The sequence below is a fragment of the Primulina eburnea genome, unplaced genomic scaffold, assembly GCF_022965805.1.
Source record: "Primulina eburnea isolate SZY01 unplaced genomic scaffold, ASM2296580v1 ctg739_ERROPOS11973397, whole genome shotgun sequence".
Lineage (NCBI taxonomy): Eukaryota > Viridiplantae > Streptophyta > Magnoliopsida > Lamiales > Gesneriaceae > Primulina > Primulina eburnea.
Genome location: NW_027331510.1, coordinates 176,257 through 193,834, shown reverse-complemented (window position 1 = coordinate 193,834; position 17,578 = coordinate 176,257). Strand labels below are relative to the sequence as shown.

The window sequence follows — 17,578 nt, the reverse complement described above, 5'->3', positions numbered from 1 at the left end:
CATAGAAGAACACAGCAAGAGAGGGAGCGAAAATTTGATTTGCAGTATCAACGTACAATGTATGACCTTTTAAACTGCATACCTCGACTCTTAATTTTCATTATATTTCCTATATTTAAATGTTGAAATGGGTTTGAGACTTTCTAACCCGGCATATTTATGTATGCTATGAAGATGTTCTTTCTTTTAACGACTTCCTTTGGAGTTTCTCCCATAATAAGTGGCTGCTTAAAAGCCAATTTGGAAATTCTTTCTTTTGAAAAATCTTATATCTGTAGCTATACTACCTGATAACTCATAGTATCTATGGGTAGTGGGAAGTAACACTTATCTTGTAATTGACTACCTGACAAAACTCATCAGATTTGTTATTGTTTTGAGATTATAAAGTTCCATGACACTTGTGACTATTGGAAGGTCATTAAGGTGCACATATATGATTGGCATATGAATTCAATTTATCTGAAAATTGTTTAAACTATCTGTGATTTACATCTCAATTATGATGACCTTTATATTAGTTTTCACTGCTTAAAGATTCTTTCAAGTGATTAGCGAGGCTTTCAAGGTTGCGTTCCTATTATGTCTACTCTGATAATTTGAATAGAATGAGAATACAGTGATTAAGATTTTATTGAATTATGGCAGTGTAGAAGCACTTAATAATCACCTTACAGCTGTACAAAGAGATCATGAGCACATATCACAACTAGAAGATAAAAGAATAAGAGACGACGCATCTCGTGAAGAGGCTAAACGGAAAGAGAAGGCTCACATAGAAGAAAAAATACGTCAAAAAATGATCAAAGCTGAAGAAGAGGTTCTTTCCGCACGTATATCATTTAAATATTTTTTGTTTCTAAACATTATGTATGCTTATTGGCGTTCATCGTCTCTATAATTCCTTTATTTCTTTTTATGAAGATTTGAGAGAGAGAAGAGAGACACGTAGTCTGAATGATGAAGTTGTCAAAATTCAGGGGAGACATTAATTTGGAACTTCGTTGTCCACCAAATATTAATGGGATAACGGAGATCCACAACCTGATTGGAGTTTTGACAACTTAATATCAGAGCTTGATACGATTGAAAATAAGATTATCGCGAATTTAGATCTTTCTGTACCTTTTGACAAGAAGCAGCCCAGGTAAATTTTTTACTTTTTTTCATTATATGAAGTTTATTGGTTATAACTTTGTTTTACTCATTCAGAAACTTGAGAGTTTCAATGGAGAATTATTGCAGCAACTTGCTGACATACTTGGTTAGGGTTGCCTGATTGCCATGATGTTCCGTCTGTGAAACTATACCAATGAAGGTCAAACACAATCTTGTTAGAGTAATTCAAAATCACAGGTTTGCTAATAAAAAAGATAGAACATTAACGAATTTCAACCCAGAAAAAATGACAAAAACGTTGGGGTTGGCGGGGTGTACTACTTCTACTCCATTCTGCATGTACCTGTCCATTACAAACCCATCAAAATCAATATTTTTAAATTCATGTTCAAGCACCCCCAACGATTTTTTGCATGTTAGCCTCGCCTTCAACTTTAATATGAAGATTTGAGAGAGAGAAGAAAGACGCGCAGTCTGAATGATGAAGTTGTCAACATTCAAGAGAGTCATTAATTTGGAACTTCGCTGTCCACCAAATATTAATGGGATAACGGAGATCCACAACCTGGTTGGAGCTTTGACAACTTATTATCAGAGCTTGATACGATTGAAAAGAAGATTATCGCGAATTTAGATCTTTCTGTACCTTTTGACAAAAAGCAGCCTAGGTAAATTTTTTATTTTGCTTCATTATATGAAGTTTATTGGTTATAAATTTGTTTTACTCATTTAGAAACTTGAGAGTTTCAAAGGAGAATTATTGCAGCAACTTGCCAATATACTTGGTTAGGGTTAACTGATTGACATGATGTGTAGTCTTTGAAACTATACTTATGAAGCTCAAACACAAATTTGTTAGAGTAATTCAATTTCACAGGTTTGCTAATAAAAAAGATAGATCATTGTCGAATTTCAGCCTTGACAAAAACATTGGGATTGACGGCGTGTACTACTTCTGCTCCTTTCTGCACTCTCTGCGTTAGCCCAAATTACATCTTTCTTCGCTGCGCTCAAAGGTCGCCTCAGTGTTTCATATTTTAATTTCATAGTTGAACCTTCTCAAGGTGTGTGCCCACTAATATGTTCCCTTTTGGCGAAGAAAAAAGATTATTTTGATAGAGATAAACTCTTGACATAAACTGCAAAATCTCAAGTTGTATTTGGATGGAGAGATTTGAAACGAAATAATTTCAAAAAATTCCACTTACGTTAATTGTAACGAACCGTATTCTACACTACTTAAAATTTGCGGAAGAATTAAAAATTTTCTTAAATAAAACATTCATACGGTCGTCACTCAACATTCATAAAAATAAATCTCACCATCATCCGTCATCAATAAAATTTTGCTAAAATAAACTGTCTCAAAACGTCTCACGTTCAAATCAAAACATCAGAGTATTTTAAAAATTTGCATAAACATAAACTTGCGGTCCTCGGGTTTAGCCTGCCACTCAGCCCAAGCCTGCCCCTTGGTCATCACCTCCTGTCTCCTCAACATAGTCACCTGCATCGATCAAGTCTAGTGAGTCTAAAGACTCAACACGTATAAACTGGAATAACGAGTACTACATATTAAGGTCGCATGCAACTTTAAAATAGGACATACATAATTTGAAACTTGAACTTGCGCATTAAAACTTGAACATACGTACATACATACTACGACGTGCCATAACTTAACCTTTCATAAACATGATGCATACTTGAACATACTTTAACATACATAACTTCATCATTTGCGTAGAGGATGTTTCAAAGCGAGTGACCCGTAACATAAATGAGCCTGATCAGACTATACCACAGTACTGGGCTGACAGGGACGTATCCACTGCCGCATACATAAGATCCCTGTTCATAATTTAACAGGCCAGTTGATCCACGTTCATAATTTAACGCTTCACAACCACGATCTAACCCGTTCATAATTTAACGGGCGGATTGGTCCCCGTTCATAATTTAACGCTTTCCAATCCTAACATAATTTGGTCACAAGACATTTAGCATACCTCGAAAACTTAAAATATTTTATTGCACGTCATACATACTTACTTGGCGTTGAGGGATTCGTTGGACTTCGATCGGGGCCGTTGCTGCAACATACTAACCTAAACTTGTATGCTCAACTCACATAACTTAACGTAGAAATCATACTTACTCTCGAGTTCGATCATTTCTTAGGACGTTCTAAAATTTCCCATGACTCGATCATGAAAACATCATATTAAACCTTAACTTAAAACCTCAACCCAATTCCTAAGTGAATGAAAGAATGTATCCCAAAAATAGGAGGACACGGACCCCGTGTCTGGGTCCTGGCTTGGGTCCGTGTAGACACTGTATGGGGTGTGTGTAGAAAAGCAAGGGCACGGACCCCGTCTAAAGGTCCGAGTTAGGGTCCGTGTAGATACTGTAAAAGGAGTACTCGGAAAGGGGAGAGGCACGGACCCCGTGCTTGGGTCCGTGTGAGGGTCCGTGTACACTCGGGTCCTAGACATTGCTGAGGGAACAAAGGCACGGACCCCGTGTCAGGGTCCGTGTACAGGTCCGTGCACCCACTGTAATCGCGAACTTACGAAAATTCTGAACACCTAATATTCATCCTTCTAGACTCGGTTATACGGACCATGCACCGACACCTCGAGACTCATCCTAGCATACCGCAACATAAAACCCAAATTGTACAAACGTTTCAAGACAACAGTGTTCGCTCTACGACACACACGACCCAAAATATGGCAATTGACATCAAACTGTTTCCTACGACTTCTAGTTAGCTCGAGTGCCTATCGACATGAAACGTAACCTCAAAAAAACACTCTTAACATCATTACTAACATACCCGTACGCAGCAACAATCGCCCGTCGATTTCCAACGAAGCCTGCAACTTAAAACTTCAAGAAACGTATCAATAACATAATTTTCTGAAAATTTCAGTTTGCGCAGTCGCACGGAAAATATCATAACTCACTCATTTTTCGTCCAAAAATTTCGAATCATATATCAAATCGAAGGTATCGAAAATTTCTACGTTTTTGCCGTTGAAAGTTTTCCCAAAATATGACCAGAAAAATCGCAGTTTTGACATGAACAGTAAAAACGAGTTTCAGATCTAAAAATTTTCCTTCGAAATCGATCCGATTCATGATCCGCTTAAACTACTATCATCATACATAACTTTTACGCATAAAAACAATGCAATACAATATATGACTTGATCGACACAGCAAGAACAGATTATACGTGCCTTTTGACGTTTAAAAGTACCGTAACGACGACACCGACGCGGGAAAGAAGCGAGGTTGATCCGGGATGACTTGCGGCTCGACTTTCTTGCAATAAACCCCACCGAAAATGACTGGAAAAATCGATGGAAGGGGGCGGCTGCTTTCTAATGGAGAACCCTAGGTTTTTCTTCAAAAAGATTTGAAATAAAAATGTGTGTGTATGTGCTTTCACGTTTCTAGTGTGTGTAGAGTGTGTGTGTGCGTGTGTTTTGTGTTTAATTAGGAGATAATTTAGCTTAATTGATAATTAGCACTAATTAAAAAAAATACTAACACTCTCTTACTCTAATACCACCTCTAATAAAATTTAAAAAGGCACATGGTCTAGACTTTAAAAGTTTTCCATTCCCCAAAATTCACCTACTAATTAAATTTGGACTTTAAAATTCTAAAAACATAATAATTAGTAAAAAAAAATACCCCCATCCATAACTTAAAATAAAATACCACATTTTTAAATTGCCGAAAATCGTCACCGGGTCTTTTCCTCAATCCCGCCTCGAATAATCGCCTGAAACATAAACTCGAAAAACATTTTAACGTGCATCAACATAGACATGAATAATTTAAAATAATGAGCTTTCATAATTATGCATGGATAAAACTCATTTAAACTAATTAAATGATTTAATAATTAAATGAATGCATGGGTTATACGTGTACTGAATTTGGGCACTACAGTTCCTCCCCCACTTATAAAAATTTCGTCCTCGAAATTAAGTCTTACCGAACAACTCCGGGTAGCGAAGTCTCATGTCGGCCTCTGACTCCCAAGTGGCTTCTTCCACCGATTGATTCAGCCATTGGACTTTGACCAACTTAGTCGTCTTGTTCCGAAGTCTGCGCTCCTGTCTGTCTAGGATTTGGACTGGTTTCTCCTCGTAAGACAGGTCTGGAGTCAACTGCAGCGGCTCATAACTTAGAACATGAGAAGGATTAGCCAAATATTTTCTCAGCATCGAGACATGGAACACATTGTGTACCCCGGCCAGATTCGGCGGAAGGGTTACACGATAGGCTAATGTCCCAACTCTATCAAGAATCTCGAACGGTCCAATAAACCTCGGACTCAACTTGCCTCTCTTTCCAAATCTCATAACACCCTTCATGGGCGCTATCTTGACGAAGACGTGATCCCCAACGGCAAACTCGAGGTCTCTTCTTCTCTTATCGGCATAGCTCTTCTGCCGGCTCTGGGCGGTCTTCATTCTGTCACGAATCTTGACCACCACGTCTGCAGTCTGCTGAACTATTTCTGGGCCAAGTTCTGTCCTCTCACCAACTTCATCCCAATGAACTGGTGATCTGCACTTCCGACCATACAACGCTTCATAGGGAGCCATACCAATAGATGCTTGGAAGCTGTTGTTGTATGTGAATTCCACTAGAGGTAGTCTAGACTCCCAATTTCCTTGGAAGTCAATCATGCAAGCTCTTAGCAAGTCCTCTAAAACCTGAATCACTCGCTCAGACTGGCCATCTGTCTGCGGGTGAAAAGCTGTACTGAACAGTAACTTCGTCCCCATGGCTGCATGTAAGCTCTTCCAGAAGGACGATGTAAACCTCGGGTCCCTGTCGGACACAATAGAGACTGGGAAACCATGCAACCGGACGATCTCCTGGATATAAAGATCCGCATACTGCGTCATGGAGAAAGTCGTCTTCACTGGCAGAAAATGCGCTGACTTAGTGAGTCGGTCCACTATAACCCAAATGGAGTTCGATCCTCTGACTGACCTCGGTAATCCAACCACAAAATCCATAGTAATGTTCTCCCACTTCCACTCGGGGATGGGGAGTGACTTTACCAACCCTGCTGGTCTCTGATGTTCAGCTTTTACTTGCTGACAAGTGAGACATTCTGACACAAACCTACGGATGTCTCGCTTCATCTCTGGCCACCAATACAATAACTGAAGGTCTTTGTACATCTTGGTGCCTCCTGGGTGAATGGAATACGGAGATGCGTGTGCCTCTGTCAAAATATCCTGTCTGATCGAACCAACACTAGGCACCCACATTCTACCTCTGTATCGCACAATGCCGTCTGAAACTGTGTACAGCACACTGCCCTTGGCTTCGTCTTTCAGTCTCCATTTCTGTAACTGCTCATCTGTAGACTGACATGCTCGGATTCGGTCTAGCAAATCAGATTTGACTGTCAGATTAGACAGCCTAGGAGCCTTGCCATCACGATAAATCTCTAGACCAAACTTCTGAATCTCCGACTGTAGTGGTCTCTGAGCTGTCAACTGAGCTACCCCTGCCACTTTTCTGCTCAAGGCGTCTGCGACAACATTAGCTTTTCCCGGATGGTAGCTAATCTCGCAGTCGTAATCTTTCACAAGTTCTAACCACCTTCTCTGTCTCATATTCAGCTCTTTCTGCGTGAAGAAGTATTTGAGACTCTTGTGGTCGGTGAAGATCTGACATTTCTCGCCGTATAAGTAATGTCTCCAAATCTTCAATGCAAAGACAACGGCGGCTAATTCAAGATCGTGAGTCGGGTAGTTCTTCTCATGCACCTTTAACTGTCTGGAAGCATAAGCTATGACCCGACCTTGTTGCATCAACACTGCGCCTAATCCGAGCTTAGATGCATCGGTATAAAGCACAAACTCGCCTTGCCCTGTCGGCATGGCTAGCACTGGCGCTGAAATAAGAGCTTGCTTCAAGGTGTCGAAGCTCTTCTGGCATTCCTCGCTCCACACAAACTTTGCATTTTTCCTGGTTAGTGAGGTGAGCGGCACTGCTATGGACGAAAATCCCTTAATAAACTTACGGTAGTAGCCTGCTAAACCCAAAAAGCTGCGGATTTCAGATGCGTTCTTTGGCTCAACCCATTCTTTAACAGCTGCCACCTTCGATGGGTCCACCTCAATACCATTGCTGGATACTATATGCCCCAAAAATGCAACTTTCTGCAGCCAAAATTCACACTTACTGAACTTCGCAAATAACTTGCGACTCTGCAAGGTCTGCAAAACTGTCCTCAAATGCTGGTTGTGCTCCTCATGGCTCTTCGAGTAAATAAGAATGTCGTCAATAAATACTATGACGAATTGATCGAGGAACGGCTGAAATACTCGGTTCATGAGGTCCATGAAAATTGCTGGAGCATTGGTCAATCCAAACGGCATTACTAAGAACTCGTAATGCCCGTATCTGGTCCTGAAAGCTGTCTTATGGACATCTGCATCCTTCACTTTCAGCTGATGGTACCCTGATCGAAGATCTATCTTAGAGAACACGGTGGCTCCCTGCAATTGATCGAACAAGTCTTCGATTCTAGGCAAAGGGTATTTGTTCTTGATCGTTACCTTGTTCAGCTCACGGTAATCGATGCACAGTCTCATGCTTCCATCCTTCTTTTTCACAAAAAGCACTGGTGCGCCCCACGGTGAGAAACTAGGGCGGATAAACCCTTTGTCGAGGAGCTCCTGAATCTGCTGTTTGAGCTCTAACATCTCAGCTGGAGCTAATCTGTATGGCGCCTTGGAGATTGGCGCTGTGCCTGGCACGAGATCGATTGCAAACTCTACCTCTCTCTCTGGTGGAAGACCGGTGACGTCATCAGGAAAGACGTCTGGAAATTCTTTGACTACTGGCACCTCTGATAAGGATGGAGTGGACACGTCAGGCGCTGAAATAATGCTAGCCAAAAAGGCCTGACATCCCTTGGAGATCAAACTCCTCGCCTGCATGCATGAAATCATGCGAGGAAAGTTTCTCCATCTGGCTGGCTCAAAAAGAAATTGCTCCATGCCCGGCGGTCTAACTAAAACTGACCTCTTCTGAAAATCTATCAGAACTCTATTCTTAGTCAGCCAGTCCATGCCCAAGATAACGTCGAATTCTGGCATTGGCAATATGATTAAATCTGCATACACTAGGTGGCCATGCAGTTCTAGGTCGATATCTCTGACCACACTGGTAGCTAACAGCTCTTCCCCTGATGGGACTACTACCGAAAAATTCACGTCTAGGCCGATGGACTTGAGGTCTAAATGATTGGCAAACGTCTCTGATATGAAGGAGTGGGTGGCTCCTGAGTCTATCAACGCAGTTGTAGCTAATCTCTTTATGAAAATATTCCCTGAGATACGTTAGCACAACACAACTTATATTCAAAGACACTAACAAGGTAGTAACCCAAATATACTCAAACAACACTAGCATCCTACTTATCCCAAGTAAAATTCCACATACAAATTAAATAGTACTGAACTTAGGTAGAAAAGTTTACCGGTAAGTAAAGTAGTGTCTGGGTCCGCCTCCTGTGCATGCATGGCGAATACCCTGCCCTGGGTTGGCTGTTTCCACTGCGGGCACTCCTTCAGCATATGATCTGTAGCTCCACACTTGAAGCACCTGCCTGATCCATACAAGCACTGTCCCGGGTGCTGACGATTGCATTTAGGACACACGGGGAAGGCAACGGGCTTCTGAGGCGCCCCTTGCTGCTGAACTGGACCCTTGCCCTTTGGTGGTCCATGATAAGGCTTCTTCGCTGGCGGCCCCTGATACGGTTTCTTAAAGTGGGGTCGCTGATTCTGCTGCGGATGGTGAGGCTGCGGTGGAGCCTGATAGGGCCTCTTGCCCTGCCTGTCAGCCTCAATATCTCGCTGGTCCTGTTCTGCTGCCAAAGCTCGGGACACGGCGACTGCATAAGAAGTGGGACCAGCTACTCGGACGTCGCGGCGTAAGATCGGCCGCAAACCATTCAGGAAATGTCTCAGTTTTGCCGGTGCATCATTCGCAATAAGGGGCACGAAGTGACACCCCCTTTCAAACTTCCTCACAAATTCCGCCACGCTACTGTCTCCCTGTCGCAGCGTCATAAACTCGTTGGTGAGTCTGGTTCGTACTTCCTCAGTGAAGTACTTGGAGTAAAAGACCTCCTTGAAACCATTCCATGGCAGTACCTGCAAGTTGACTGCCACAGATGCACTCTCCCACCACAATCTGGCATCCCCTGTCAGAAGGAACGTGGCACATCTGACCCTATCTGCGTCGGTCAGTTCCATAAAGTCGAAAATCACTTCGATGGATTTGATCCACCCCTCAGCTATCATCGGGTCAGTGGTACCCGAAAACTCCTTCGGACTCATCCTCCGGAATCTCTCATAAACGGCCTCTGGTTGGGGCCTTGCCCCTGCGCCTGCTGCTGCAGCCTGGTTCCCCGCAAACTGTGCGAAGAACTGCGTCATGCCTGCAAGCATCTGTGCCTGCATGTCGGGAGGTGGTGGTGGCGGAGGATTGGCTCTTTCCTCCTCCCGGTGCTCCATGTCCTCAGTCCTAGCTTCCTGGTTAACCATACGTCTCGGAGGCATACTGTTCCAATAATTTACCCAACACGTAAACCCAACATGCATGATTATAATACCAATAACAGAAGATGCACGTACTTTGAACTGAAAACATATACATGCTGAAATCCTGACTTAGTGCTTACTACATGACATAATGCAAAACTTTAAAACTTACAGACTTGAGGTGTGACTTCGAGAGCTTCTTGCGACTGGCAGTAGGCGTAACCCTTCACAAGAACACCGCTCTGATACCAACTGTAACGAACCGTATTCTACACTACTTAAAATTTGCGGAAGAATTAAAAATTTTCTTAAATAAAACATTCATACGGTCGTCACTCAACATTCATAAAAATAAATCTCACCATCATCCGTCATCAATAAAATTTTGCTAAAATAAACTGTCTCAAAACGTCTCACGTTCAAATCAAAACATCAGAGTATTTTAAAAATTTGCATAAACATAAACTTGCGGTCCTCGGGTTTAGCCTGCCACTCAGCCCAAGCCTGCCCCTTGGTCATCACCTCCTGTCTCCTCAACATAGTCACCTGCATCGATCAAGTCTAGTGAGTCTAAAGACTCAACACGTATAAACTGGAATAACGAGTACTACATATTAAGGTCGCATGCAACTTTAAAATAGGACATACATAATTTGAAACTTGAACTTGCGCATTAAAACTTGAACATACGTACATACATACTACGACGTGCCATAACTTAACCTTTCATAAACATGCTGCATACTTGAACATACTTTAACATACATAACTTCATCATTTGCGTAGAGGATGTTTCAAAGCGAGTGACCCGTAACATAAATGAGCCTGATCAGACTATACCACAGTACTGGGCTGACAGGGACGTATCCACTGCCGCATACATAAGATCCCTGTTCATAATTTAACAGGCCAGTTGATCCACGTTCATAATTTAACGCTTCACAACCACGATCTAACCCGTTCATAATTTAACGGGCGGATTGGTCCCCGTTCATAATTTAACGCTTTCCAATCCTAACATAATTTGGTCACAAGACATTTAGCATACCTCGAAAACTTAAAATATTTTATTGCACGTCATACATACTTACTTGGCGTTGAGGGATTCGTTGGACTTCGATCGGGGCCGTTGCTGCAACATACTAACCTAAACTTGTATGCTCAACTCACATAACTTAACGTAGAAATCATACTTACTCTCGAGTTCGATCATTTCTTAGGACGTTCTAAAATTTCCCATGACTCGATCATGAAAACATCATATTAAACCTTAACTTAAAACCTCAACCCAATTCCTAAGTGAATGAAAGAATGTATCCCAAAAATAGGAGGACACGGACCCCGTGTCTGGGTCCTGGCTTGGGTCCGTGTAGACACTGTATGGGGTGTGTGTAGAAAAGCAAGGGCACGGACCCCGTCTAAAGGTCCGAGTTAGGGTCCGTGTAGATACTGTAAAAGGAGTACTCGGAAAGGGGAGAGGCACGGACCCCGTGCTTGGGTCCGTGTGAGGGTCCGTGTACACTCGGGTCCTAGACATTGCTGAGGGAACAAAGGCACGGACCCCGTGTCAGGGTCCGTGTACAGGTCCGTGCACCCACTGTAATCGCGAACTTACGAAAATTCTGAACACCTAATATTCATCCTTCTAGACTCGGTTATACGGACCATGCACCGACACCTCGAGACTCATCCTAGCATACCGCAACATAAAACCCAAATTGTACAAACGTTTCAAGACAACAGTGTTCGCTCTACGACACACACGACCCAAAATATGGCAATTGACATCAAACTGTTTCCTACGACTTCTAGTTAGCTCGAGTGCCTATCGACATGAAACGTAACCTCAAAAAAACACTCTTAACATCATTACTAACATACCCGTACGCAGCAACAATCGCCCGTCGATTTCCAACGAAGCCTGCAACTTAAAACTTCAAGAAACGTATCAATAACATAATTTTCTGAAAATTTCAGTTTGCGCAGTCGCACGGAAAATATCATAACTCACTCATTTTTCGTCCAAAAATTTCGAATCATATATCAAATCGAAGGTATCGAAAATTTCTACGTTTTTGCCGTTGAAAGTTTTCCCAAAATATGACCAGAAAAATCGCAGTTTTGACATGAACAGTAAAAACGAGTTTCAGATCTAAAAATTTTCCTTCGAAATCGATCCGATTCATGATCCGCTTAAACTACTATCATCATACATAACTTTTACGCATAAAAACAATGCAATACAATATATGACTTGATCGACACAGCAAGAACAGATTATACGTGCCTTTTGACGTTTAAAAGTACCGTAACGACGACACCGACGCGGGAAAGAAGCGAGGTTGATCCGGGATGACTTGCGGCTCGACTTTCTTGCAATAAACCCCACCGAAAATGACTGGAAAAATCGATGGAAGGGGGCGGCTGCTTTCTAATGGAGAACCCTAGGTTTTTCTTCAAAAAGATTTGAAATAAAAATGTGTGTGTATGTGCTTTCACGTTTCTAGTGTGTGTAGAGTGTGTGTGTGCGTGTGTTTTGTGTTTAATTAGGAGATAATTTAGCTTAATTGATAATTAGCACTAATTAAAAAAAATACTAACACTCTCTTACTCTAATACCACCTCTAATAAAATTTAAAAAGGCACATGGTCTAGACTTTAAAAGTTTTCCATTCCCCAAAATTCACCTACTAATTAAATTTGGACTTTAAAATTCTAAAAACATAATAATTAGTAAAAAAAAAATACCCCCATCCATAACTTAAAATAAAATACCACATTTTTAAATTGCCGAAAATCGTCACCGGGTCTTTTCCTCAATCCCGCCTCGAATAATCGCCTGAAACATAAACTCGAAAAACATTTTAACGTGCATCAACATAGACATGAATAATTTAAAATAATGAGCTTTCATAATTATGCATGGATAAAACTCATTTAAACTAATTAAATGATTTAATAATTAAATGAATGCATGGGTTATACGTGTACTGAATTTGGGCACTACATTAATAATGTTTAAATATATGGATACGATGTTTCTCACATATTATTCTTAGTTATTTTCATAATAATTTGAAATCAAATCCTCTATCCATATAGATCGATCTTTCGTTTGGATTTATCACACACTGACATATAAATAACATGTATATATGTTTATTTTGATATAAGTTGATTTAAACTTATTATTAATTTTTTAATGCTCAATTGAAAAATATCCCAATAAAATGTTTTCTGCACCTTTCCGAAATATAATTACAATTTTCCAAAAGTCGAATGCCCCTTTTCATTTGTTTATTCAAAAGCAAGAATTTCACCAAAATCTTCTTATTCTCTACTCAAAAGTCAAACGTTCATGTTGATTATTGCTCAATTAACGACATTGAAGATGCCTTTAATTTATATCCTTATAATTTTTTAGAGTAAATCTAAGCGATAGACGTGGCTTATAAATTACATGCTCGTTAAGTAAAACCGTTATAAAATAATAATGTTGAGACCATTAGATTTTATTAATTTAGATATGTATGCTTATATCATGTTAATTGTATTAATATATAAAATTTTCATTATACATATATATTTATAAATATAAAAATATAAATTTTTATAATTAAATAATATTCATTATATTGGCTAATCAAATAAAATTCATCATAGATGCATGGGTGTCGATTATGAGAAAATGCTCTCACTTGTCATGGATGTGTTGACTAAACAGTGATATACAAAGAAAAATCCATCAATGCTTTGAATTAGATTCTACCTCGAATATTATATCTTCAATAAAATAAAAAAAGTCATTATGATGATTAAGATAATCCAAACTATACTATTTATGAACATCTAATACAAAAAAAAATTGTTAATTTGTCTTATCAGATTTTTCCTAATAATGTTTTAATGAGATGCATATATCGTCAAGAGAACATACAAGAAAGATTATCTATCGTTGTATTCTTTTTCTTCGCTCAAGTTTTTCCCACTCGTTTTTATTGTCAATGTTTTAACAAGGCAACACGTGACTCTTCGTGAAGTTTCAACTAACCATCTTGTCAAATGAAAGATTCAACCAAGTAGTTGATGTGTGGATAATCATTTTATGATATGATTTTGAAAATAGATGATTATGTAAATATATTTTCTATTAAAATTGATATCTCCATCTTTCTATCTACAAGTTTATAAATATTCACAGTTATGAATAAAATAGTTCAAAATCATTCTCTTAACTTAATTTTATAATATAAATTTGTTTTTGTTTTTGTTTTTGTTTTTTGTTTTTGTTTTTAATTAAGTAAACTACTATCCAACACTGACGAGGAGTCGGCTTTGTTAGCCCAAAACGTATATAAATGTTGCAAAGTAACCAATTTGGTTGAGCCCATCTACGAGCATATAGATAGGGTGTAACTCTGACCCACATCCTACATACGGGTCGGGTCAATTGACTTTTTGTTAACAGTATATCATTCTTGAAGAAAAGAGAAACAAATTGTTTGGCTTCAGAAATACGACGTCGTATGAGCAAATTAATCACGGTCAGCTTGTGTTCCCTGTGAAGGCTGGTAGAGCAACTGAATAAATGCACAATCTTTACAGTATTTTGCACCGCTGCAAAATCCGAGAGACCTTGTAACTATTCTTCAACAAAAACCCATTAACAATTCCAAAGTAAAATCTGTTATTCTACTTAATTTGGTTTTCATTCATTTTTTTTTCCTGGTTTTATCTTGTATACATGCATGTGTATAGGTGTGTGTGTTTGCACACTAGTTCAAGATTTTTTTTTTATGAATCTGATTGGATTTTTTTATCTCTTTTCTTGTTTGGCAGATCGTGAAAACCGTGTAACAGGCGATTCCATCTGTGGTTTTTCCATTTGTGTGTAATGATTAGTAAACATGTCTTTTAACCCTTTGAGGAATGCGTTTTTATACGAGGAAGGTGCAGTGTTTACTCCTATGGAGCCCACTAATGGTGCAGCAGATAATAGTGTTGGTGATTCAGTAGATCAGGTGTGCATTCTATACTATTTTTTTTGGATTCTACAAGTTTACTTTTCACACCCTTTAATGTAAGGCCTCGTTCAATTTGGATTTTTAAAAAATTCAGGTAGCTTTTAAGTTTGAGTCAGAAAGACGAGCATATAATTGGATAGCAAAATCTTAATCCGTGTTAAAATAGATGAATTTCGACCCGTGTGTCTGGAGAGGTCGTCGGGACAAGGCATGTTAATTCAATTAAAGAATGATTCTCTATATTGTTTCTTCATTGGTTTCTTGATGTGGGCATGTTAGTTGCTTATTGAGGTTCACATAAATTTGTCTGCTGTTGTGGTTATGTTATGTGCTGAAATTCTATATATATTTTTGAATGCATATTCATTTTTGGTGGAATGTTTTGATATATCTCTTGTAAACATCATTTTTTTGTTGCTAATACCATTTGATTAACTTTGGAAAAGGATGAAATATAGAAAAATGGTTGTTGCCTTACTCTGCACTGGAAATGTCTTTATATGCAGGTGTTTTTTGGAGGCTTAACCAATGTGGCCTTAAATTATTTGGAAATGGAACAAATGAGATGAGAACCGCAGAGGATGGGGGACGAGAGAATATGTTCGTTGATTGTATGGATGAGATAGAAAATTCAGAATCAGAACAGAAATCCGTCGAGAAGAAGAATCTGCAGGATAATGGTTTTCAAGAATCTGACAGTGACATCAATGTCCAACATTTGATGGCTGAGATGGAACTGCTGTGCGATATGCTTGAAAAGAGTATTGCTGAGAAAGATGAATCCGCGCGAAATCACGAGGTTCTCTCTTGGATGACCACTACTTCTTTTAATATATTTGTGTGTTTAGTTAAACTGAACATCAACTCTATTTTCCACGCAGAAAGAACGGAAAGCATTTATGACAGAACTTAGCCATGCTTTGGATGAACGGGCTCAGAATGAGGAAAAAGTTAAAGAACTCCATTCTGTGCTACTTACAAAAGATCAGGAAATTGATTTTCTCAATGCAAAAGTTTCTGAGTTATTTCAATCAAGCAATTTTATGCAGTCCCAGTTACACGAATCTGAGCCTGGGAAGGACAAGAACATCTAGGAATCTGTAAACAGGATATTATCTTCCCTCTCAACGACTCTCCATCAAGAAGAGTTGTTGGAAGGAGGAAATGCAGAAAAATTGTTTAAGTGTTGAGAAGTCTGTTACATTTTTGGTCGAAAAGTTCAATTTCTTCCTTTCTGAAATGGACCAACTAAGGGCATGTTTGACAGCGGTTGGATTGAACATCAGCATGGTGGACGAAGTTGAAACTTTTGTCATTGCTCATGATAAAATACTTGAACTTAGAAGAAATGAAGCGAATTTGTTCCAAAATGTGCGATATTTGGAAGATGAAAACAGGAAATTGCGTGAGCAAATGAAGAAACAGAAATCTATTGCTGAGAATGCCAGTACAGAAATGAAAAAACAGAGTGCCGGATTTGAACAGGAGAAAAACAGTTATGTTAACACCAAAGAGAAGCTTGCCATGGTTGTGACAAAAGGAAAGGCTTTGGTACAGCAGAGAGACTCACTGAAGCTATAATTGACAGAGAAAACAAGCGACTTGGAAAAATGTATGATTGAACGGCAGGAAAATCGGGTGTTCTAGAGGCTGCAGATTCCCTTCAGGAATCTCTTGAAGAAAGGGACATGATACTTCAGAAGTCTGGAGAAATATTATGGGAGTGTGTGGCAATGCACGAATTTCAGTCAACAGATCTTTTTGAGAAAGTAAGATGGCTTGTGAATGAGAACAAATCACTGAAGGCTTCATCTCTTCAATACAATAAACTGACAAATGCATTATCTGTTTTTACATTTCCAGAAACAGTTGTTTCTAATGAATTAGATGCCCGAGTCCATTGGCTTGTGGAGTCATATCATCTATCTATAGAAGAAGCTTTGAAGTTAAAATACAAGATAGCTGAAACAAGGGCAGCAGCAAATGAGGAGATTTATTGCCTCACCACTTTATTTTTGGCTGAAATGCAGTAAAAGGGCTATCTTCAAGCAGTTTTTGAGGACTATAGAAACAAATATGAAGCACTGGAAAAGTCACAAAATGAGCTTGCTAAAGCAAGGGAAACTGCTAATCATTCGATCGATTACCTGAATGAGTCACAGTTAGTAGAGTCTATAAAAAAGAACCATCTTCAAATGAAGTTGGAGGAATTGAGAAACAAATATGAACTTGTTGTTCAAATGGAATATCGCTTCTTGCTGGAGATGGATTGAATAGTTAGTATGTTACTCGAGGCATCTGGGCTTGCAAATGTAGGTCAGCAAGAAGCTCTCACAGAGCAGTCTGATATGACCACCACGATTGTTGATTGCCTTGCAAAGATTGAAGAAAAGAAACATCACCTCAAATCGTTGCAAATTGTAGACAGAATGTTAGAAAGGTTCCAGAGTCTTCTGTATATTAGAGAGCAGGAAACAAGGCTTTATGAGCTAATTGTTGAAGAATATGTGTTGGATGGATTGGAAGTGAATCGGCTGTCAAATGAATCACAAGAGATCACTGAAGAACTTAATGCACTTCAGGATGAGAAATCCGTGATGCAGAAAAGCCATGAACAGTTGGAGGAGAAATGATCCATTCTAAGGGAGAAGTTATCTATGGCTGTCAAGAAAGGCAAGGGCCTTTTCCAAGAAAGAGAAAATCTGAAAGCAGCTCTAAATGAAAAGAACACTGAAATTGATAGGTTGAAATCTGAAGAAGAGCTGAACCTATCCGTTTATAATGAATGCCAAGATCAGATCACTAAGTTGTCACTTCAGATTTCTCAGTTAG

General features: G+C 39.4%; 1 protein-coding gene across 5 annotated transcripts in view; it reads left to right on the top strand.

The window, feature by feature from the left end:
- Positions 1-17,352, top strand: part of LOC140821672 (uncharacterized) — an 81,745-nt gene extending 64,393 nt beyond the window's left edge. The window contains exons 1-4 of one of the 5 annotated variants that reach the window (XM_073182210.1): positions 14,087-14,399; positions 14,673-14,743; positions 15,253-15,545; positions 15,628-17,352. In XM_073182210.1, coding sequence (XP_073038311.1) covers positions 15,312-15,545; positions 15,628-15,840 — 447 coding nt within the window. In that variant the 5' untranslated portion in view covers positions 14,087-14,399; positions 14,673-14,743; positions 15,253-15,311 and the 3' untranslated portion in view covers positions 15,841-17,352. The other 4 variants (XM_073182208.1, XM_073182209.1, XR_012115798.1 and 1 more) reach the window with 4 other exon arrangements.
- The last annotated feature ends 226 nt before the right edge of the window (positions 17,353-17,578 follow it).